At 34.6% G+C, this 24,744-nt stretch overlaps 2 protein-coding genes and 1 long non-coding RNA gene across 4 annotated transcripts in view; all 3 read left to right on the top strand.

Moving 5' to 3' along the window:
• The window catches only part of LOC309475975 (uncharacterized protein), a 150,842-nt gene that overhangs the window by 63,327 nt on the left and 62,771 nt on the right, over positions 1–24,744 (top strand). Inside the window, exons 7-13 of the mRNA XM_082139012.1 lie at positions 7,500–7,814; positions 8,501–8,800; positions 9,123–9,167; positions 9,990–10,292; positions 10,612–10,773; positions 10,819–11,134; positions 12,412–12,871. Of these exons, the coding sequence (XP_081995138.1) occupies positions 7,500–7,814; positions 8,501–8,800; positions 9,123–9,167; positions 9,990–10,292; positions 10,612–10,637 (989 nt within the window). The 3' untranslated portion in view covers positions 10,638–10,773; positions 10,819–11,134; positions 12,412–12,871. Of the gene's footprint in view, positions 1–7,499; positions 7,815–8,500; positions 8,801–9,122; positions 9,168–9,989; positions 10,293–10,611; positions 10,774–10,818; positions 11,135–12,411 lie in introns of the transcript that reaches the window.
• On the top strand, positions 11,141–12,871 carry LOC309476406. The gene is made up of 2 exons (XR_014198114.1): positions 11,141–11,496; positions 11,891–12,871. It is a non-coding gene; the product is annotated as an uncharacterized lncRNA (long non-coding RNA).
• LOC309476167 (uncharacterized protein) overlaps positions 22,404–24,744 on the top strand; it is a 36,327-nt gene continuing 33,986 nt past the window's right edge. For both annotated transcript variants that reach the window (XR_014197945.1, XM_082139403.1), the window contains exons 1-2: positions 22,404–22,740; positions 22,846–22,941. Coding sequence is in view for 1 of the 2 variants with exons in the window: in XM_082139403.1 (XP_081995529.1) it covers positions 22,692–22,740; positions 22,846–22,941 (145 nt within the window). In the remaining variant the exon portion in view is untranslated. The remainder of the gene's footprint in view (positions 22,741–22,845; positions 22,942–24,744) is intronic.

Below are 24,744 nucleotides of genomic sequence, written 5' to 3'. Positions count from 1 at the left end.
ATGCTTTTAACATTTAATTATGCAACACTCTTTACAGAAAACATATCCTACAGTTATAAACTGACTATTTGCAAGTAATGTATTAAAATGACCTTCCTTTCTGTTTTGCAGGATTACTTAGTCCTTTTTTTTAAAGCTCTACCAATATCAAACTCAACAGCTCTTTTAAGAGCCAACCATTACAAGAGCTACTAGTGAGTCGCAGCGAATCTTGCCGTGATCAGCCCTTCCCAGGTGAAGTTTCTAGAATATTGCAATCAGTATTTACTCATCAAATGTTCTCTCCTGAATCATATGGTAAATTAACTTATTTATAACTGTCTTAATTTGTGTTTCAAGAACAATAGTAATTGCACAAAGAGTAAGTCGAGACTATCTTGTTTTACAGCAGAGAAGGAAGACCAGTCCTTATATCAACGCAAGCTAATCGAATAAGTCCTTTGTTTCGGGTGAGGAAGGAACATCTGGTGCCCAAAGAAGGCAGAAAAGTGCGCGAGTCCATTGGTATGTCTTGTATTGAAACAATGCTGTAATATGTAGTACATAATTTGATGTTGACAATTTTACATTGTACAGGTTATCACTTGGTTTTTGACCAAGTGAAGCTCTTGAAACAATTGACAGAAGAGTATGTTGTCTGGAAAGAAATCAAGCATCACTGGCAAAGGCTCAAAAGAGACCATGCCTTTCTTAAAAATCTTTTAAAATATGTTGCTGTTGATATGGGTAAAACTGTTTTTGTTCAGTACTTAGCTTATTTTGTGCTGCAATATTTTATATATATATATATATATATATATATATATATATGTGTATATATATTTATATATGTATATGTGTATATATATATATATATATATATGTGTGTGTGTGTGTGTATGTATATATGTGTGTGTGTATATATATATATATATATATATATATAATACTTCAATGTGTATATTATATAACGTACTGACTGCTGCTTTGTAAATTTATGTAAGGAACAGGCAACTCTGGCCCTTTGCATTCTACTTTTTGAGGTTAGTTAAGAGTTAACCTCCAACCCTAATCGAGCACATCTGAAAATTTTAACCAAAGTCTTCAGGTTTACTTCTAGACAATAGGCAGGAGGGTTTGAGGTCGGAGCTAAATGTGCAGGACAGTGGACGCTGAGGGCCAGAGTAAACCATCACTGCTTTAAATAACGCAGAACATAACATAACTTTATTTGAATGGTTTCTGTCTTTTGTTTTACTTTCAGACCAGGACTGGAGAACGCCTGACAATGGGATGTTGAGACTTCTTCCTCTGGTTGAGAAAAAGCTACACCACATCAGTGATCACATCTTCTGTTCTTCTGTTCTTCAACTGAACAAACTGTTTAGACGAGGAAGAAGAACACTAACACGATAGAGACGTACAGGGAAGAGCAAGAAACCAGTTTAGCTGTGATAATGAATCATTATTTTCCAACACAATATCAAATCTGTTTTCTGTATCATATGTGACTGAATATGATTATCTGGCACTCGTTTTGTGGCTTCAGCAGCTGTGAATGGATTCATATGATGTTAACGTGTTTTTGAAGACACATTTTTATTTATCTTGAATCTCATTTGTCTTTATGCTACTTTATCAACTTTATGCTTTGTTCTCCAATAAAGTGTTGTTTAATAAAGTATGATGACTATTGTGTATTGAAAGTGGTGTTTGGTACAGTAAATAGAAATTTTCTTTTGAGAAATTTTAATTTCTTATTTCTTTAAAAATAACTACATATAATTAATAACTTATAAATAACTAAATATAATTAATTACCATGATTCTTTTACTTGGGACATAAAAATTTAGATCTGGTTAATGATATTTGGGACAACAATGCAACAAAAGTTGCACATACTTGCATGTATGCCAGTTTCCAGTGAAATAAAAGGAAGCTATGTGAATAACAAGACGCTGCAGTGGGCTATCTTGCTAAATACTTAAAGCTTAATTGAAGATGATCCATGTTGATCATTCTAGTATACTCTATATAGTATACTCTATATATCACTGATGTCAGGAATATAAGCAGCAATCAGAGGGGGGGTGAAAAGGAAATGTTGGCACTGTTTTTTTGTTGTTTTACTGAATGGTGCATTATCCTTGTGTAATAGTAATAGTATGTGTAGATCTGTGTAGATTATACTGTCCTTCCACCCCCAGGGCCCAGCAACGGCCCCCAGAAGAGCAAACAAATGCACGTTTCAAATGGCTGTAACTCAAAGTCTGATTAGTGTATCAAAGAGAAAATCGTCTGGACAACTGCTTATACTATGTTTAATAAATAATGTTGGCCACAGTTTTCAGACATATATGGAAAGCTGGCATAAAGGTTATTTTTAAAGTGCTCACAGTAAAATATCAAATTTCAGCCTGTCCCTCATATATGTCATAAAGGTTTGCACAATGAACAAATTTAGATATCCAGTTGTCCATTAAATATATTATTTATTTAACATTTATTGTTTTATTACTAAACGTTTTAAACTACATTACCCACATATCTCTGTCATTCTATCAGTGGAGCAGGAAGCATTGTTCTGTAGTTCATTGAAATGTGCAGACATGCTTAGGGTTAGGGTTAGGATCTCGGTAAAGGAGTAATTTCTCACAACATAGAGACACTTTATAGTTAGCTTAATGTATAACTAACGTAATAATACCACCAAAACATACTTTGTAACATGAAGCGCCGTTTTATATGGGTTAAACGATTGTCCAATCACAGCGAGTTCTGCGATAAAGTCACAGCCAATAACAAGCCAGCTGAACAGATGCGTCACACTTACATGCCCTGGTTTATGGTAAACGATGACAGATCTCTTCTGGTTCCGGCTGCGGGGATAGATACCTTAAATATTTTATATTTAGGCTGTTAAACATGCATTCCTTCTAATTAAATTATAAAACTCATATTTAAAAACAAAAGACTCCTTTGTGTGGTTACCATCCAAAAACGAGGTCACATGATCAATGACACAAATTTGCTTAGACTGATGCATAAATAAATTTGAAAGAGAAACTTTTTTCAAAGCAATGTCCTACAGCAGGGGTAGTTTTGCAGTATTTTAATTAAAGATAATTACATGTACTAAAGTGCTTCTAACATTTACAGTGTATGTATAGTATATTAAAGGTATATCAATTATATTCAAATAAATGTAACAAAAGCACAATGAATGGACACCATTTTGAAAACTTATTCCAATATTTAATGTCAAACTGTTTAAAGACAAATGTAGTGCCAAAACTACTGCACAACAGTATAAAAATCAGTTAATTAAAAATATCCAGATACAGGAGCAATCTATTATAGTGACACATACATTAACGTTAAAAAAATTGCTATGATGAAGTTGAATATATTTACAAACCAAGAGATGAGATTCAAGTTTGTTATGTGAACATACATTTGTTTCTTCGCTTTAAATAACAAATAGGCAAAAACATAAGCACAACATTTTACATTCTCAACTTTCATTCTATATCCTTGTGATTATTGGTCACTTTTATTGTAACTATGCAATGAATATGTCCTTTAGCAAAACACCTGATGAACACTGACACTTTTTTGATAAAGGCATTAGGCAGAAATCAAGTACAATTTATGAAGCTGAAAAGAGAAAACAAAATGCTTTAACAATATGGAAAAAGATAAATCACTATTTTCAATATTGGTTCTGCATATATCAAAGAGATCCTGAGGAGGAGTGGGACTCCACATGAAGACTTTCAGAAACTGTGACAGAGCAAAGTGTGCACCTCGCTGGACACATCCTACGCATGCCCAAACAACAACACCCAAACACAGTGATGAAGTGGACACCACCAGGAGGATGCAGGAGACAGGGAAGACCAAGGAAGACATGGAGACAGATGTTTCACGAAGACCTGAAGAATGTCAGTGTCCCATGGGAAGATGTGAAGAACCTGGCCACGGATCTTCACAGGACTTGATGATGCCGTTGTGAGTTTATAACTGTAGGATATGTTTTCTGTAAAGAGTGTTGCATAATTAAATGTTAAAAGCATTTTTATGTAATAAGTTCACTGATATGTGGGCATTTCTATGAATAAAAGTATGTCTTTAATAGCAAGCAATAATCATGAAAATGATTTACATGCAAACGGGACAGTTATATATAAATAATCGAGTATCTGATGTCATGTGACAAGTCAGATAAGCTTTTCCACTCTTGCAAACAGAGGTAGGTTATGAGGTGTGGAGAGACATCATGTATCACTGGAACATAAACAGACGGAGACCAATTTGCAATTAATATAAACTTTCTGACAGTGTGTGTGACATCCGACAACTTTCCAAGAAGTGGCGCAACTGATTTACAAATATCGCGATAAATATGTACAGGAATTGAGGCAGTAGCCAATGACAGCACTAGGAGTAAAAGCTGCAGGATTGTGTACGAGTATACAAATATGTACGAGTATCGTACGAATTTGAAAAAACTTGTTAAATCTTGTGAATTATTAAGACTTTCAGACTATGTTTGTACTGATTGGGCTATGGGTTTTGTGAGAAAAGTTTTAAGAAACAACAAATGCTTGATAAAATGTTTGATTTAGGGTTAAAACCAACACATACCATTGCGAATATTTGCCTTTGCAGCTTTCCGTCTCCTCCGTTTACTTCTCCTCAAACAATAATGGAATGACTGAGTCCGAAAGGCCCTTTTGGTCTTTTCAGCTGAAAAAAGAGAAAAGAAAATATCATTATGTATAATATATAGGATTATTTAAAGGAAAAAGTACTGATTTACCTTGCAAATATTGGATGTTACATTATAAAGCCTTACAAGCATGGCAAGTGTTGTGGTTAATATGCATTTACAACAAATATCACTTTAAAACTATCAATACTGAGGTACACCTTAGCACCTTATAACTTTATATATATTTATAATTTATAATCTTTTATTTTTATTTTATTTTTATTTTTTCTATTTTTTTATTTATACCTATGTTACTTGTCACTTGTCTTGTCACTTTATATTGTATGTGTACTGGAAGCTACTGTCACCAAGACAAATTCCTCGTATGCGCAAGCATACTTGGCAATAAAGCTCTTTCTGATTCTGATTCTGATTCTGGTAAAAGCATGGTAAGTTTTGTGATTACTGTCCTTACTAAACCAATCACAGTAAAACTAAGGTTACTGAGGTTTAAAGCATGGTAAGTTTTGTGGTTACTGTCCTTTTACCACACCTATCACAGTAAAACTATGGTTACTGTGGTAAAAGCATGGTAAGTTTTGTGATTACTGTCTTTTTACTACACTTATCACAGTAAAACTAATGTTACTGCGGTAAAAGCATGGTAAGTGTTGTGGTTACTGTGCATTTACAATAAGTACCACATTAAAACTACAAATAGTGTGGTAAAAGCATGGTAAGTTTTGTGATTATTGTCTTTTTACTACACTTATCACAGTAAAACTAATGTTACTGCGGTAAAAGCATGGTAAGTGTTGTTTTTACTGTGCTTCTACTACAAATACAACTTTGGAACTAATTGTACTATTTTTAATCTGATATGAATATCTAGGCCTATAGCACGTCACGTGACAGGCAGTGTTAATCACCCTGTTTTGAATTAGAAAGCAATGAAACGCAAAGTCTCCGTGGAGATGGCAGATATAATGGCAGATTAACATCGACAAACAGAAAAGACATGATATCACACATTAGGATAGCGTATTTAGGTATTTACTTACCAACATCTGACACACGTGAACTGATGCCAAATATCGCGATGTGTTCGGAACGAGACTTCTTCAGCGCGATTTCCTACTGATAAAATATAATTTTAGAAAATCAATAAACAGCAAAGCAAACCAGCTTCCCTGGCAATAAGACCGAAATAATAACATTAAAAAAATACATAAAAATACATAAGATCTCGTGAATAAATGTTGATTAAACAGCTTCTCTGCTGCAGCCGACAGCCAGGCAGAAAGAATCGTGCTGTTATTATCACGAAAGACGCTTCCCATTGAAAATACATTAGTTTAAAAAACGTGCTGGTATTACGAAAATAACGAAATAAACGTGTCCGTGGCACAAATCAATAGATTAAATTACGTGACCATATCACGAACTGCCGTGAGATCACGTGCGTTGTTAAACTCACCGCTGAATGATCACGTGCGTTGTTAAACTCACCGCTGAACGCGCTAAACCTTTGCGGGGACTTTGATATCAGATTGCGAGGGGTTTTAAACATCAAAAACCAGTTGGAGGGCCAGATAAAAATTATCTGTGTGCTGCCATTTGACTCGCCCTGGCATAGATAATATTTTGTAGCCCAATGAGAAAAAAGGGAGTAAATAATTAAAACAAAATGAACAGCATTAGCTGCTACGTGTGAAAAGAAACCTGCTTTGGATGTATTATGTTCAGGACAAACGTAATAGCACTGCAATAGATTGGCTATATTAGGTTAAGGGCCAACGTAATAGCACTGCTTATATTAGGTTAAGGACCAACGTAATAGCACTGCTTATATGTTGGCATGTAACGTAATTGCGATTTGCAAAATAGTTTCCTCAGAACGTATTTCATGTGATACAGGGTTGTCATAAAAGCAGAGTTAGAAAGAAACATAATCAATACACAGATATTAAAGAGCACTGGCCTGTGGTTTAGTTTAAGAATGAAAGGCTCTGAATGCATTTTTATACAACTTTATATAACTATTTTATTGTTGTGTGGCAATGACATTTATAGCTAGTCCACACTTTTTAAAATGCATGAAGTTTTCTGTTAGTGTTGGTGTCTGTGTTTGGGTTAAAATACAGTATTTATTACTAGCTTTAACAATAGACTTCTGTGTAATGTCCACATTCAGAGCTGAGTAGACGTGTGTCTCAATCATAACTGATCTGCTCTCCTGACTGGTGTTTTGACTGGTGTCACACAGATTCTGTGAACTCTTAATCTGGTCAGGTTCAAAGGTCATCTTAAACCAGTAGTTTATGATGCTTTTCACACCAAAGAGATGGAAACTCTTAATAGAGAAGTTATAGATTTATTTAAATGATAGGAAATACAGAGCAATGGCTTCAGGGAGTCACAGATGCTAAAATAATAAACACAACCATATCAAACAAAACCTGTGATTAAAATCAGAGAAATAAAATAAAGCCTTCTCTGACTATATGAAACACATTTACACATTTAGCAGATACTTTTATTTAAAAAATAAGCACTTAATTAATGATGAACACAACACAAAACACACAGGTAAAAAACACAGATTATGAATAATGTTGAAGTATATCAGATAATGTGTTAGTTTATATTGTCTTTTGCTGTGAGTGTGATTCAGTGTTTACAGGTTTAATGATCAATTATTGAGCAGATGACAGTGATTTTATGTTGATTTTATTTATTTTATTGCTTTTCTTCTCCAGCTAATGTCTGTTCTGTGTTTCTCTGTTTCTGTTTGCTGATGTGAAGGGTCTGATAAATGGAGGATACTGTCAGTGATGGAGGGAGAATCTATCACTCTAAACCCTGATGGAGAACATAAAGATGACGAATTACTGTGGTTGTTTGGAGGCTCTTGTATTGCTGAAAGGGAAAGCGCTGCTGATAGTTTCACTGTATATGATGATGTTCCTGATGAGAGATTCAGAGACAGACTGAAGCTGAATCATCAGACTGGATGTCTGACCATCACAAACACCACAAACACAGACTCTGGAAAATATGAACTACAGATTGACAGATCGGGAAAGATCTTAATAAAGAGATTCAGTGTTTCTGTCTTTGGTGAGAAACTCAAATCTTTACGTAATAATGATTTTGTTTTAAATCAGCTGAATTGATCAAACGAGTATTGATTAATGTTTTAATTATTTTGCACTAAACTTGATCAATGTGTTGTGTTTGTGAGCCACTGAAGACCTCCACAACTATCAACTATCAGTGACGGCACATTATTAATAAACACATTAGCTCAAGAAAATGATTGATTCAAATCACATCAGTCTTTTGATAGAAAGTGAAAATGATCTGCAGTTTCTCAAACTCACCACTATAAATATATAAAGTGTAGAGTTAATCAGGATAAAACCATTATTACTGGAACAATAAGAAGAGAAAACAAAGAGGAACGTAAAACAAACCACAATGAAACATGATATTCAATAAAAATTATATTGTTTCCTGGCATAAACACAATTAAACACTGATGTGATGATGCTGATGATCACACATGAATCAGAGAATATGATTGGTCCAACACACACATCACACACACATGAGAACTGAGGCCATTTGACTTGTTTATAGATTTATACCATCAGTTAGTTGTTTATATATGAGAAATTACATTAATTTTATTTATAAAATTAGTACATTTGAGGTATTTAGGTCTGGAGGAATATATCCATGTTGCTTTTACTACTTTATTTTATTTTTTCTGATTTCTGTTCTGTGTTTCTCTGTATGTGTAGTTAAGAAAGAAATAAAGACTGTGACAGTGAAGAAGGGAGGATCTGTCACTCTGGAGACTGATGTTACTGACATGCAGGAAGGTGAATGGATCCTGTGGACGTTTGGACTGGAGACTCCGTTTGCTGTAATCACAGAATGGACTAAGGGAATCACACCATCAGTTGATGAAATATTCGAAGACAGAATGAAGCTGGATCAGACCGGATCACTGACCATCAAGAAGATCAGACCCACAGATGCTGGAATTTATATGCAATGCAAACTAATCAAAACTAACTTATTCAGGGTCGAAGTCTCTGGTGAGTAAATCACATATGTCAGTATAATAACAATCTTATTTTAGATCAACCCTGTCAGACATTTAGATGAGAGATTGAGTTTGTATGATGACACTCTCTGATTTCTGTCAGGACAGACTCTGTCACTCTGTGTGTGTGTGTGTGTGTGTGTGTGTGTGTGTGTGTGTGTGTGTGTGTGTGTGTAATTGTAAATGATTGTGTTAATATCAAGAAATCTAAATGCAAATATTACATTCAAAATCAACTCCTCCTTACTATATATATATATATATATAAGCAAAGGTTTTCTTTAAGATGATCTGTCCCGTGTGTTTTCTTTCAGATCCCACTGATAACAGAAGTAACCCAGTGGAGGAAAGTATGAGAAGTATGAATCCAGTGTAACATTATCATCATTCATAATTAATCAAAATCAACTCTCCTTACTATATATATATAATATTTAAATCAGCTGAATTGATTAAATTAATGACTATGGGTTTATTTGGTTATATCTTCTTATATGCACAGTCTTCTGCACAAGTATTGAAGCATAATGTCATCTATTATGCTGTATATAAAGGCACAGTTTCATTTCAAATCACTTTCAAATCATATGATTATTGATTAATGTATTAATAATTGCACTAAACTTGATCAATATGTTGTGTGTTTGTGATCCACTGAAGACCTCCACAACTATCTGACATTATTAATCATAAAATTAGCTCAAGAAAATTATTGAATCAAATCGCATCAGTCTTTTGATAGAAAGTAAAAATGATCTGCAGTTTCTCAAACTCAACAGTATAAATATATAAAGTGTAGAGTTAATCAGAATAAAACCATTATTACTGGAACAATAAGAAGAGAAAACAAAGAGGAACGTTAAACAAACCACAATGAAACATGATATTCAATAAAAATGATATTGTTTCCTGGCATAAACACAATTAAACACTGATGTGTTGATGCTGATGATCACACATGAATCAGAGAATATGATTGGTCCAACACACACATCACACACACATGAGAACTGAGGACATCTGACTTGTTTATAGATTTATACCATCAGTTAGTTGTTTATATATGAGAAATTACATTAATTTTATTTATAAAATGAGTACATTTGAGGTATTTAAATGTTGCTTTAACTACTTCATTTTCTTTTTTCTGATTTCTGTTCTGTGTTTCTCTGTATGTGTAGTTAATACAGAAATAAAGCAAGTGTCAGTGAATGAGGGAGGATCTGTCACTCTGGAGACTGATGTTACTGACATACAGAAAGGTGAATGGATTCAGTGGAAGTTTGGACTGGAGACTCCGTTAGCTGTAATCACAGGAGAGACTAAGATAATCTCACCATCAGTTGATGAAATATTCAAAGACAGACTGGAGCTGGATCATAAGACCGGATCACTGACCATCAATAACATCAGCCTCACAGATGCTGGAATTTATATGCAATGCAAACTAATCACAACTAAATTATTCAGGGTCAAAGTTTCTGGTGAGTAAATCAAATATGTCAGTATAATAACAATCTTATTTTAGATCAACCCTGTCAGACATTTAGATGAGAGACTGAGTTTGTATGATGACACTTTCTGATTTCTGTCAGAACAGACTCTGTCACTCTGTGTGTGTGTGTGTGTGTGTGTGTGTGTGTGTGTGTGTGTGTAATTGTAAATGATTGTGTTAATATTAATCTAAATGCAAATAATACAAGTCAACTCCTCCTTACTATATATATATATATATATATATATATATATATATATAAGCAAAGGTTTTCTTTAAGATGATCTGTCTCGTGTGTTTTCTTTCAGAAATAACCCAGAGAATGTGCATTTGAGGAGTGTGTAGACGTTCTCTGACTCCGGACTGTGACATTATCAACATTCAAAAATCAATCCAAATCAGATTTCTCCTCATGTGAGTCTCTAAACCCTGTACGAAGGAGATCTAGCTGTGTGTGTGTGTGTGTGTGTGTGTGTGTGTGTGTGTGTGTGTGTGTGTGTGTGTGTGTGTGTGAGTGTGTGTGTGTGTGTGTGTGTGTGTGATGTGCAGTTAAACAACAGGATAACATACAGACACATTTCATTTACTATGTTCTCCACACTGATCTTTAGACTAACTCTCATCTTTATTTGATCCTCTAATGTAAATCTAATCTAAATCTCACATTTCATCTGTTACTCATGTCATATAATACACACTGTATAAACCAGTTTGTTTCTGCATCTATTAGACAAAATCTCTGATGAGAAATGTCATGTATAGACTATATAAGAAGAATGTGTGTGTGCTAAACCAGTATTTCTCTGACTAATGTGTGTTTTTATATAACAAGTGTAACCCACTCGAAAATAGCCTACAAACAGGATTACGTTATTCTAGTTTAATATCTGATTTCTTGATTACTTTTAGCTATGTTTTCCCTGCACACCGTATTTGTCCAGTAGGTGGCAGTGGTGGCGCTGCACAGAGGGAAAACTGCTACACTGATTCTTGGAGAAGAAGACAGAAATCGCGAACAGCAGAACGATAGTGAGCTGAAGCCCTATTTAGATTTTCCACACTGAGTAATAAAGTTAAAAAAATAACATTTAAGAGCTAGTTAAAAGGGGTTTTCTCACCAAACCTACTTCTAAGGCAGAATAACAGAGCAAAGGGTCGACAAGGAGTTTACCTACTTGTATGATTTTTCTCCGGTGAGTGTTTTACACGTGTTTGTCATTTGTGTTACTAGCAGACATGGCGTGATAGATGTGATTAATGAGTTAAGCAGGTAAAAGTTATTTTTATTTTTCTATTTTGCTGTAACTGTTGTTTAATGCATTGTGTGAAAATGTATTGATGATATATGTACTGCATAAGCTAAAAAGCAATCGGAGTTGAACATGAGTTTAATGATTTGAAGTGTTATTTCATGCTATGTTGAAGCCACGTTACTACGTGATATGCTAGTGCTTGAGTTTCATGTATGTAGTGAAGGTATAGATTGAAAATAAGAATTAAGCTACTACAGTTCATGAATATGAGTTATATTTCCAGATCTGGTAAAAATTTATCGAGAGAGTAACTGAATGTTTTCCTGCTATGCAGTTTTTTTTTTTTTTTTTTTGGATGCATGATTTGAGAGGGAATTCCATTGGACAAATTCACCATCGGACACGCGAGGCGGAAGAGCAGAGGGCGCGAACGATCATCTTGCCTGCAACACAAACTGCTTGTCTGCTTCTACTCATCATTTCTTTATTGCATCGTACAGATAAGCGTGAGATCTCACCACACTTTAAAAAAACACACTACCCGGGTAGATGGACTTTGGTTTATTATTTTGAGGTTATTTAGGCTAATCAGAGCCCTGAGGTCATTTTTATTTCATATTTCCCCAACTTGTGTGAAAAAGTTGAAAACTAAGAGAAATACTGATTTTCACAACTAAAAGGACATTACAAAGAAAAGATAAAAAAGGTCATATTGGTTGATATTTGATGTTCAATAAATGCCGGCTATATGTTCTGAGTAAACTATTTTGGTACTTTCATTTGTCTACTCCTGTGAAAAGTTCCTTAGAAAAGCAGCACTTCACAATACATTATAATAAGTGCTCCTTACACAAGCATGTTTAATCCTGAGCTTTAGATACTTTAACAGTCTCTTCACTTCTAGAAGTTTCTAGAAACAGTTTAACTGAAGAAGCTTCCAGTGTGACTTTGACTGTTCATCTCTGTGTGAAACTCTGTTATTGCAGGAATTATCTGAACATTTATATTACTCTAGTATTATTTTGCCTTACTCTATTTGCTTATATTATAATGTATTTTTTATGATACATAATTGCTTTTATATTTTTTATCAATCTATATTTTGTATTATCTGAAGTGAATCTGCCCATCTGTGCCTCTCAGATCAGATGTGAAATTATAAACTCTGAAATTATTGATTTCTGATTGTTCTTTTATTTCATTTTATCAGAGAAGCTTCAGCTTGAATCTTTTGTATTTGCTGATTTGAGCCGGACGCACAGCGTTCACTTTATGCTGTTACTGAATAAAACAATCAAAATAAACCACAAAAACAATCCTGAGTCTGTCGTCTGCTTTATGCTCATCCTGATCCTCCCAGACTGGAAAACTGGAGAAACACCATTTTGGTTCTTCAGAAAGTCAAAGGAATAATAAAGTTGCTCAGAATAAACACATTTGACTGGTACAATGTAAGACAATTACACTGATAATAAAGGAAAACAGCAAAAAAATATTAGTTTTATAAAATCTAACCATACATTACAAAGACCGGAGGAAAGGATCACAATGATCAGAAAACTTTTTAAAAATAGTTTGTATTAGAATTACACAATCAACTTCCATTATTTGGTTTGAGGGAGAATATTGATCCTGTATTAATTCATTCTCAATGTGTGAATGTGTATTATAAGAACATGTTAAGCATCAGTTTTAAGGAAATTGCAGAGAATGAGTTGTTTCCTCGCTCCTCCACTAGTTGGCGCTCCAGTGTCTGTCATCGTGTTTAATTCACCAGTCGCTCTCTTTGCTCCTCTGCCTGATAACCTTTTCACATTATTATATCTCCTATTGTAGCTTTACAATCTGTTCATTGAAAACTAAAAACTATTAAACATAGCAGGTTTGCTCAGTTGGTTACAGTGACTGTTGTTCGTGGTTTGGCCACAGTGAGGCGCCATTTAACAGACAGTCAATTCATAATTCACAAGAAATATGCTTCAAGTTCAAAATATAATGGCAGGCAGCGATATATAAAAAACTGGTGTTTGAAATGAAATGTTTATGAATTAAGATCTGTTTATACTTTTAGAAAATTCTATCATCATGTTCTCCCCCTCAAGTTGTTCCTAAACTGTATGAGTTTCTTTCTTCTGCTGAACACAAAAGAAGATATTTTGAAGAATGTTGTTAATAACCAAACATTTGCTGATCCCCATTGACTTCCATAGTAAGATAAAAACCCTATGTATGGAAGTCACTGGGTTCATCAACTGTTTGATTACTAACAACATTCTTTAAAATATCTTGTTTTGTGTCCAAGAGAAGTAAGAAACTCAAACTCATTAAAAATACACTTTTTTTTCTGCAATCTTTTGAGAAATGAACATACAAGGGCAATAACATCCCAATAACATAAAATTAAATATAATAAACAAATATAATAGAAAAGAAAAAAGAGAGCAGAAAGAAATTCAAATAACTAGAAATAACAAAGAGTTACAAATTACTGAAAGATTAGATTAAAGGCTTTAAAATTATTTAGTTTTTTTTTTCCGCTTAATTATTTATTGTTTCTTTTAATGTATACAAGCATTGACCTATTTCTATTTTAAAATTAGTAAAATTATTTATTTATTTTACATTTTTACATTTGTGGATAAAGATGTTTTAGTAAATTCACAATATAACAAAAAATACTAATAATTCACCAGTTTTAAAAAAATAAGAAGTTCAAGTTCAAACATGTTTGATATTTAGTATTTTAAATCGAAGACTAAGACTGTGATTACGTCAGTCCTGTCAGAATAACCAATAAGAAACAAGCAGTGCTGTCGCGGTGAAGGAATTTCCCTTGAGGTCAGTTTGAGAGACTCAACAGCGCGATATTCGGTATTATCTCCATTTATTTATTTATTTATTTATTTATTGTTAAATAAACAAGTGTAACGCTGTGGTCAGCAGGCACGAAGACGAGTACATGTTCATCAATGAAACCGAAACTAAAGTGGAGTAAACAGAAGATACAATGTCAAAATAAGGGTCCACAATCACAGAATATAATAACAGAACATAAACGGTAACCTGACAATAAGCTTGTTAGGCCATTGTTATATAACAGTTAGTTCCGATCCTCGAGTCGAATCTCACTTTATGAGAGGCTTTCTGCTGATATTTCACCAGTATCGGCATTGCTCGTCTCTGCGTGTTATAGACAGGCTGTCATCAGTGCAGTTACACTGTTACACCACAAGGTGGAGGCAAGCTGTACATTCAACGGAAATATAAAAAAATTAATTCAAAGATAGATGTAATGAAACAAGCTGTTAATTATTTTAATATTTATAAATACATTTTTAAGCTCCACTTTACAAGGCTCAGATGAGCAGCAACGCTGAAACTGATGCGTCACTTCATAGAGATCAATGGCATTGATTCGTTGTATTGACCAGCACTGACGCAATTCATTCGAAATATCCTTAAATGTTGAAAGGATGATTTTTGAAAGATTTCGCTTTCCTTGCTCACGGCAACCTTTTCACGAATATGACTTGATATGAAGGACAGATATTTTGTTTACATCCGCTTTTCTGCTTCCGGTCTGCTGCGTGAGATCACGTGAGGCGCTTCCTCTGACACGATCATAAAATATTTTTAAGTGTGTGATTTTTTTTATTTTATTTTTTTTTATAAATAATTCAAGTACAAAAAATTAAGGCATAGATCAACAATCATACATTTGTAATCGTGTTGATAGATCATTTAGAAGAAAGAACATAGAACAAACAAAAAATAAATAAATAAAATAAAAACAAAGGGGTGAGAGTCTGCAAATCCAAAACGGAAAGAAGTTTTAGGGCATTTCTATCCGTCATCCAATGAAGAGATTTAACAAATAGCTTCATGTCATTCCTCCATCCATTGAAATGGGGTTTGATCTTTAAATATTTACACCTGTGGATGAAGTGCTTTCCTAAAACAATCAGATTGTTTATCAAAAAATCTGAGTTTTTATCATTCAAAAACACTCCAACTGTAATTGATCTCACATTCAAAGGGTGAAGTGATATCTCTTTAGATCAGTGGTTCTCAACTCCAGTCCTCGGGACCCGCTGCTCTGCACATTTTGTATGTCTCTCTTGTCTGACACACTCAAATCAGTTCATGGAGTCTCTCCTGATGATCTGATTCAGGTGTGTTAAATAAGGGAGACATACAAAATGTGCAGAGCAACGGGTCCCGAGGACTGGAGTTGAGAACCACTGCTTTAGTGAACCTTTTAGAGAACCCAACTCTGAAATGTAATCCAAAATTCTTGTACAAATTCGCATTGAAAGATAATATGCTTTACCGTCTCAATTTCTTTCTCACAAAATCCACATTCTTGTTTTCCCAATTGAATCTTTCATGTAAAAAGCAATTAGATGATAAATGTCATTCAAGATTTTAAATGTCTTTGGCTTTAGGAAGGATTGGGTGATAAATACTGCTTCCTTATTGTTTTAGCCTCTTCATCAGTGAAATCTTTTACAACATATTTTCTTTTCAGTTGACCAGAGTAAAACTGTTTGGATAACACATTTCTAATAAACTTATCTGTTAAATGAATTCCTTCAACACAAAGTGGTCTCATTCCTGATTGAGAGTTTGAGTGCATTACACACTGTTTAATCCTCATTTTCAGGAGTGCTGGGACGGCCTTTAACACTTTATTACTCTCTAATTGGGCTGGAAACTGAATTTAACACAAAAATCTCTGTAATTCAACAAATTACCAAAAATATCCATCAAATGCATCAACGCCCATATTCCCTTTTCCATCCAAGTTCCTAAAAACAAGGATTTTCCATTACTCAGGATATACCTGTTGTTCCACAGAGGTGTGTTATGTGTGTAAAGTTGAGCTTAAACATTAGGGTCCAGTACAGAAGAGCTTGCTGATGGAAATCACATCATTTTACAGGGAGTTTGTTTAAATCAGAGTCACACCGCAATACAAAATCAATTCCCCCCATTTTATGGAAAATTGCGTTCGGGATGCTAAACCAAAAAGAGTCCTTATGACACACAAAGAAATCAACCATTTTAGTTTTAGTACACCATTCATCACAGAACAATCTATGACACTCATGCCACCCTCTTCAATACTCTTAATCATGTCATTTTTCCAGATATAATGGCATTTATCCTTCCAAATAAAATGAAAATGTATCTTATTTATTAATGTAATCATGTTGTTTGAGATTTCTAGTGAAAAGGCCGGGTAAATGGCTCTTGATATACTCTCCATCTTGGATAGAAGAGTCCTGCCAAACATTGTTATATCCCTTTAGCCACGACTTTAATATTACTTTACATTTATCAATATTTTTAAGAATGTTTTCTTTTTCCCTTGTTTCTTTATTTCTGATGCCCAAATATTTGACTTCTGATGTAACCTGTATATTATCAATAAAGCGAGCTGGTTGGTCATGTAAAGCTAGAATTTCACATTTATTAGTGTTCAATATAACTCCTGATGCCTTTGAGAACTGACTGACTGAATCCAACGCTCTGGAAATTTGCCTTTTGTCTTTTAGAAATAAAGTCGTGTCGTCCACAAACTGACTTATTATGATGTGCTTTCCCGTGATGTTGAAGCCGTCAGAATTGTTCATTCTAATCCTAATAGACAATAGTTCAGTGAGCATTATAAATAACAGAGGAGAAGTGTTGGAGGCTTGTCTAATGCTCCTCTTAACTGTGAATCGTGAGCATGTGTCGAGATCCAGAGACACACAGCTGTTAATATCATAATCAAATTAGAGAATTTCTGTCCAAAACCGAAATGATTTAAAGTTTCGGTGTTCAACTGAATCAAACGCTTTGTAGAAATCTAAAACTACAGTAAAACCCTGATCTACAAATGTATGACTGTACTCGATTAAGTCTAGTACCAATCGTCTGTTATTATGGAGAGATCTTCAGCGAGGAAGCCAGACTGTGTTTCATTTATGATCTGTGGAAGGAACTTTATCATCCTAGCTGCAATAATTCCCCATAACAACTTATAATCAATGTTAAGAAGTGTGATTGGTCTTAGATTATCTAACAATCTTTTATCTTTGCCATGTTTAGGGATAAGTATTATTAGGCCTTGCTTCATGCTTGTAGTCGTTCTTCATGCATTCTTGAATTGCCTTAAATAATACATTTCTGATTTCTTTCCAAAAGAATCTATAAATTCGGCCGTGAGTCCATCGGCACCCGGAGATTTATTCAATGACAATCTCAAGCTCACGTCATCCAGTTCTTCTATTCTTATATCGGACTCACAGAATTCTTTAAACGAAACATCAATCTTGGGTATGAAGTCCTTCATTTCATTTAAAAAATGTGAGGAATCTGGTTGGGAATATGCAGAGGTGTAAAGATTATTATAAAATGGTTTTATTGTATTTGCACTCTACTCCATTTATCAGTAAACTGGATATTGCCTTATTTTCCTGTCTTCTCTTCTCTAAATGACTGGAATATGAGATGTTCTTCTCTTCTCTAAATGACTGGAATATGAGGTGTTCTTCTCTTCTCTAAATGACTGGAATATGAGGTGTTCTTCTCTTCTCTAAATGACTGGAATATGAGGTGTTCTTCTCTTCTCTAAATGACTGGAATATGAGGTGTTCTTCTCTTCTCTAAATGACTGGAATATGAGGTGTTCTTCTCTTCTCTAAATGACTGGAATATGAGATGTTCTTCTCTTCTCTAAATGACTGGAATATGAGATGTTCTTCTCTTCTCTAAATGACTGGAATATGAGGTGTTCTTCTCTTCTCTAAATGACTGGAATATGAGGTGTTCTTCTCTTCTCTAAATGACTGGAATATGAGGTGTTCTTCTCTTCTCTAAATGACTGGAATATGAGGTGTTCTTCTCTTCTCTAAATTACTGGAATATGAGGTGTTCTTCTCTTCTCCTTCCTCCACTTTGCTCATGATCTCACAAACGCACCTCGAGCTCTTTTGCTAAACATGTCGTCTAATTTGTCTTGCAATATCAATAATTTGCTTCTATTTTCACTGTTTAATTCTGTATTATCACAGTATTTACTAATTTCCTGAAACAGATTCACTTCTTCTCTTCTTTTTTCCCTGGCAATCTCCTTGCTAACCTTAATGGAACATTCTCCAATTCTATACTTTACAAATTCCCATTTATTGCAAAAACTCTCTATAGTCTCATTATTTTCAGTTTCAAATATTATTTCTTTTATCTTTGTGCAATAATCTTTATTTTTTAACAGACCGGAGTTAAATTTCCAGTAGCCTTTATTTTTCCTTAGTTTATTAACTGGATTTAATTTAATTTCTACAATACAATGATCCGGTAATGGAGTTTTGGAAATCAAGATGTCTGAGACGAGGAATGTCATGTATGGACTATATAGGAATGACATGTGACGCTTTAGTTTAACACTTTCTAAATGTTTCTAGAAACGTGTGTTTGAACTGACAGTTTTGCTCTTTGATGTGACGCTTTTATTGCAGGAATAATCTCCACATTTATTTCTATTTGCTTATAATATACACTGTGTCTTATTTTTATGCTATACAACACTTAATTTCCCCTTAATTTCATCTCTGTTTTGTGTTATCTGAAGTAAATCTGCCCATCTTACTCTCTGATTGTGAATGCAAATGATCTGATACGGGTGATGATTTATAGTTGTGTGAGCTTATTGATTTTATTTTTTTATTTGATTGATATTTTTCTTTTATAAAACGATTTTATTAGAGAATGTTCAGCTCTGGATTTTGTGTATTGCTGCTTTAAGCTTAATGCAAAACATTTCCTTCACTTCAGTGAATAAAATAATAAATAATTAACCAAAAATATATTGTCGCTGCTATTGTCTGGTTTGTTCAGTCTGTAAGAATGAGACGACCAGAGCAGAGACGGCCAACAGCTTCAGTAATATGAGGTAATGGATGTGGACTTCTGACAAACAGAGCAATGTCCAACGCCCTGCTAGATTCAGCTCTTGCTCTAGAGACACATTTACTAAACACGACAGATTAACATGAGAGCTCAGTCCCATTAAAGCGCTGATGGAAGTGGAAAGCTCTAGTAATGTGAAAATTAAAGGATACTGCTAATTTTCCATAATGACAAACACATTTTACCAGGAGTTGAGATGCTGTTAATGAAACATGTTAGTAGGTGTGGAGCTCACACTATAATACTGTTTTAGCGGCTGTTTAAAAAAAAAAAAAAAAAAAAAAAAATCCACCAGATGGCGTCATTTATCAGTTAAATCAATATCATACCACTGATGATCAGAGTAGAAAGATGTAAATATCAGTACATCAGTAAAATCAATGTCAGTTTGTCTCTAGTATTAACCCCATGTTTATAGTATGTTGTGTAGGCCGAACTGTTCCATCAATCCTGTTCATTTCTCTTTTTTTTTACCTTTTGTGAATCAGTGTCTCCGTACATTCAACTGTCAACAGAGGTGGACAGTAACAAAGTACATTTATTTGAGTACTGTACTTAAGTACACTTTTTGAGTATCTGTACTTTACTTGAGTATTATTTTTTTTGGAAACTTTTTACTTTAACTTCACTACATTTGAAAGACAAATATCGTACTTTTTACTCCACTACAATTCTGTCGAGGTCCTTGAGTAGAAAGTAACATCAGTCAGTGGATGATTTTGGTTGCAGGGGTTGCATTTTGGTTGGAAATGAAAGTCGGGTTGACGTCAGAACCCTGCATCTGATTGACATCAGAACCCGACGTCAGATTGACGTTGGAGATTGATTGAAAATAAAAGTAGGGTTGACGTCAGAACCCGACTGATGTTGGTTTCTGACGTCAACCCAATTTTCATTTTCAACCACAATACAACGTCTGTCCAATGTTGGAGATCAACGTCAATCTGACATTGGATTCTGACATAAACCTGATTTTCATTTTCAACGTTGGGTTTGGTCTTCTAAATGTTGACTTTTGTCACTTTTTTGGTGCACACTAGCTTATAGATAACAGTAAGGCTAACATATTCATACCAAAAGCCAAAAAACTTTAAATAGGGCAATATTTGAGGGAACAGCCATTGTGGACGTTATTGAGTGCACTTATTCAATCTCACATTCAATCCCACTACTGTAACTGTGTTCTAGAAATAAATGTGATATTGATATGAGGGTATGCAGGCATAGATTCAGAGGCATACGGTACTTTAAGTATTACATACAACAAAGCAACAATAATAAAACAATGCATTGACATTTACTTTTTACTTTTGATTAAGTATTTTTTTTAAAAGAGTACTTCTTTACTTTTACTTACGTAAAAATTGGTCTTTACAACTTTTACTTGTAACGGAGTAATATTTGACCAGTAGTATCTATACTTTCACTCAAGTAAGGAAGTTGTGTCGTCCACCTCTGACATTGATGCACTAAACTTTCACCTTTAACATGTTCTTCAACATTTGAGCTTTACTAGCTGTTAAACTCAATCCTGAACACAGTGTCTAATCTACTGTCATTTAAAAGCTTTCTGTTTCCTGTAGGTCTATTTATATTAGACAGTGGAGCTAATCTTGGAAAGGTGAATTTCAGGTTAATAACACTAGATAGCGCTCTAGTGCAGTATAAGTCAGGGAATGAATGTTTGTCTCTTCACATTATTTGTACATTTCTTCACATATTATAAGCTTTTCCAATCCAATATTCATGTCAGGCCATTTCAAACAAGGGCTGTTTGTCCGTAGTGCAATTTACAATGGGAAATGCATTATTATAGTGATTTTAACCTCTGTAAAAGTATGGTAATGGTTTATCAGACATAAAGTTTCTGAACCGTCTAACATAGAAGAGGTCATATTAAGAATACCATGGTACATTATTATTATTATTTTATGCTAATATGTAATATGTACTTTAATATGACGAAATGGTCATTCTTCCCTGTGTAAATAGCACATTACAGGCGTAGTTTATTCTGTGAGAATATGATTGTTCCCCAGTTATGTTATAGTTTAATTTCTGAGGGTGTTTACATCTGCTGTGTTTGGGTTCCAGCTTTGATATTACAACATTTGGATTGATATTGCAAAGTAAGGGTGATGATGAGCTCTGTACATACAGTTGTATGTCTAGCTAAATTTTTCATTCACAAATGTAGAATTGGGAAATCATCTCCCAAATTAAATTTTTTTTTTAAATGAATTTAAACTGTATATAAAATCCTTAAAAACTCTGAAAGGTCCTGAAGCACAAAACATATATGATACCCTAAAACACTTCCCAACTGAGGTAGATAGCTGAACAATGACTGAATTCTCCCCTTATGTTATGTTATAATTTATTACCGTTTATCTAGGCTATTTGAATTTGTTTATTTGAATGTTTCTTTTTCCTTTTGTAAATAATCCTTATTTTTGTTACTAAGACTACATATATATTTCCTGTTTGTATTAAGAGCTGCCAAAAAGGCGGTCCATTTCAGTTTTTTTACTTATTATTGAACAAAGATCACAGGGAATATGTATCACACAAAACATAGGATAATAAACTCAAGGTAAAGCAATGCAGTAAAGTACATGTATGTAAGCAGGTCGTAAAGTAAACAAGCTTAATGTAACTTTCATAAAAGCAAATTCGGGCTATCCAGTAGATGCTGAACTGCTAACATTGGCTATAACATTACTAGCCTAACATAATTCATCACAATAACACTGCACAATTAAAGACAGACAAACAGATCCAACTAAAACCACGTTTTATTGAGTCAGCAGTTATATACAAACAATAAGGAAAGCTTCAATACTTAAGGTTGTTGCAGTAGCGGACCGGTATGCGCGCGCACCCTGTAATGTTTGTAAACAGGAAACCCGTGTGAGCAACCGAGCCGTTCCTGGTGTTGTCTGTGTACCGTTCAGAGAGGAGCCGTACGTGTTTCACACACCAGATTCCGAAAACGTTTACTGAGAGATTTTAATATAATGTAGTGTAATTTTCGATCAATTTCATTTATTTAAAAGCGAATGTTTATCATGTGTTCATCACATCTCGCTGCGTGCCGCCATGTTTGCGAGACGTCACGTGTACTCGCATCTCTGCAACGATAGTTATGGACTTCCGCATGAGTTGTAAATATGATTTAAATGGCATTATATTTCACGTTTCTTAGCAGAAGTTGGAAAGTATCACTTTGTGAGTTGGACAAATTAACATTGAATCTAAAAAATAATATTGCACAGATGTAATTTGCAAGTACAAAGTGATCACATTTACTAATGACATGGAAAATTCCCACAGACTTGGAACGAATGAGGGATTGCAAAACTGGAAAAGGTGCAGATCTTCATCAGTCCCTCAGAAGTCTGGAGTTTGACGCCATCAGGATCCATCAAGGTGAGATTTTGTTTGGTAAACGCCTTTTTGAGACAGCTGGGATTGAACTTCATTTTTCCGAGGCAGTTCTACTGCTTCAAAAATGTTTTTGTTTTAAATTACGTTTGAATACGATTTTAATTATGCATTTTCTTGTATCTTTTGGCGTTGTGAAGTGCAGAATTTGCCTAAATCGTTTAAAACGATTCTGACGTAAATCCATCGAGAGCAATTCATGCAGATTTATGGACCGTTATCCAGTGGGTATCAATAAATAAGTGGGCATTTAAAAAAACAAGTAGGCCCTATTTAGCCCTATATAAATTGAATAGGCTATAGTTCGCCAATCACGTGTCTGGTATTTTGTCGGCTGTTTAGAATTATAACCAATCCAATTCGTGAATTAATTGTTCTTTTGAGTCGGTTCTTTTCAATGAATTGGCCAAATGGGTTAGCAGAATGGTTTGAATCGAATCGCGATTCAGTCTGAATGATTCATTAAAGGGATAGTTCACCCAAAAATGAAAATTATGTCATCATTTACTCACCCTTGTGTTGTTCCAAACCTGTATGAATTTCTTTCTTCTGCTGAACACAAAATATTTATTTTGAAGAATGTCAGTAACCAAACCGTTTCTGGTCCCCATTGACTTCCATACATATGCTGTGTTTGAAATCGCCCTCTAGGCTATACTCTACTCTATACTCTATATTAGTCCACTTGCAATAGTGAATTAAAACGAGTGAGTGAATTTAGACACTGGGGGCCCTATTTTAACGATCTAAGTGCACACTGCAAGTGTCCAAATCCACTTTTGCTAGTTTAACGATGGGAAAAATGGTGGGTGCATGGTCTAAAAGGGTTGTCCCTATTCTCTTAATGAGTAATGGGTGTGTTTTGGGCATAACGTGCAATAAACCAATCAGAGTCTCATCTCCCATTCTCTTTAAAAGGGCAAATTCGCTATTTACATTGCTTCTCTAGTGAGGAAACGGATCTGCGTTTTTTAGGCCAAAACATTTTTTGTCACATACAGCAAACAACTCCTCACTATCCGCTAGCTGCCTGTCCCCTGAACACACTGTAAAAAATCTCTGTAGACAGCCCAGGCTCAACAAACAGCAAGAAAAACAAACTGGGCTCACCCGCACCACGAAACATAACAAACTGTTTCAGCCAATAACCGACAAGAAGGATTTGAGGTGGGGTTTGGGGGGTTAGTGCGTGGATGAGGAGGAGGGAGGGTCTAGCTAGCCTCTGTTTTGTTTGACAATACTTTGAATGTCAACATGAAGTGACATCACCCAACATCACTTAGAGCAGCTTTAAAACACACAAGCAGACCATCTACGGGACAAAATGTACGTGTGTTGTGGACCCGCATATAGGCGCACATTCCTAACGCACTCTTTAAAAAAAAAAAAAAAAGTTGACTTTAGACCAGTTTTCTGGTCTATTTCAGTTGCCTCAAAATAGCAACGTGCCAACAATGCGCCTGAACACACCTGGTTTTCAGACCAGCACACCCATGGGCACAAATGCATTTGCTATTTAAACAGCGTGGCGCAGGACTTGAAAATGAAAACTGCATCGGGCTGAAACTAGCAAAATATACTCACGTTGTGCCTGGCACTGCATTGCACCGGCTGTATGATGGGGCCCTTAGTGCGACTGAAGGGATGCCGCTTTTGCATAGTTTGTGCTTGCTGTTTAATAGCCTAAGCATTTGAAATGTAGCAAACTGGCAGCTCCAGTAGTAATGAAAAGATTTATCTTGAACTTGGATTTATCTTTTTTATATATCTTTTTATCTTACTTATCTT

The sequence above is a fragment of the Leuciscus leuciscus genome (genome assembly GCF_965113295.1).
Source record: "Leuciscus leuciscus genome assembly, chromosome: 15".
In the NCBI taxonomy this organism is placed as follows: domain Eukaryota; kingdom Metazoa; phylum Chordata; class Actinopteri; order Cypriniformes; family Leuciscidae; genus Leuciscus; species Leuciscus leuciscus.
Note: the sequence above shows the minus strand (reverse complement) of the source record. Positions and strands in the feature narration are given on the sequence as shown.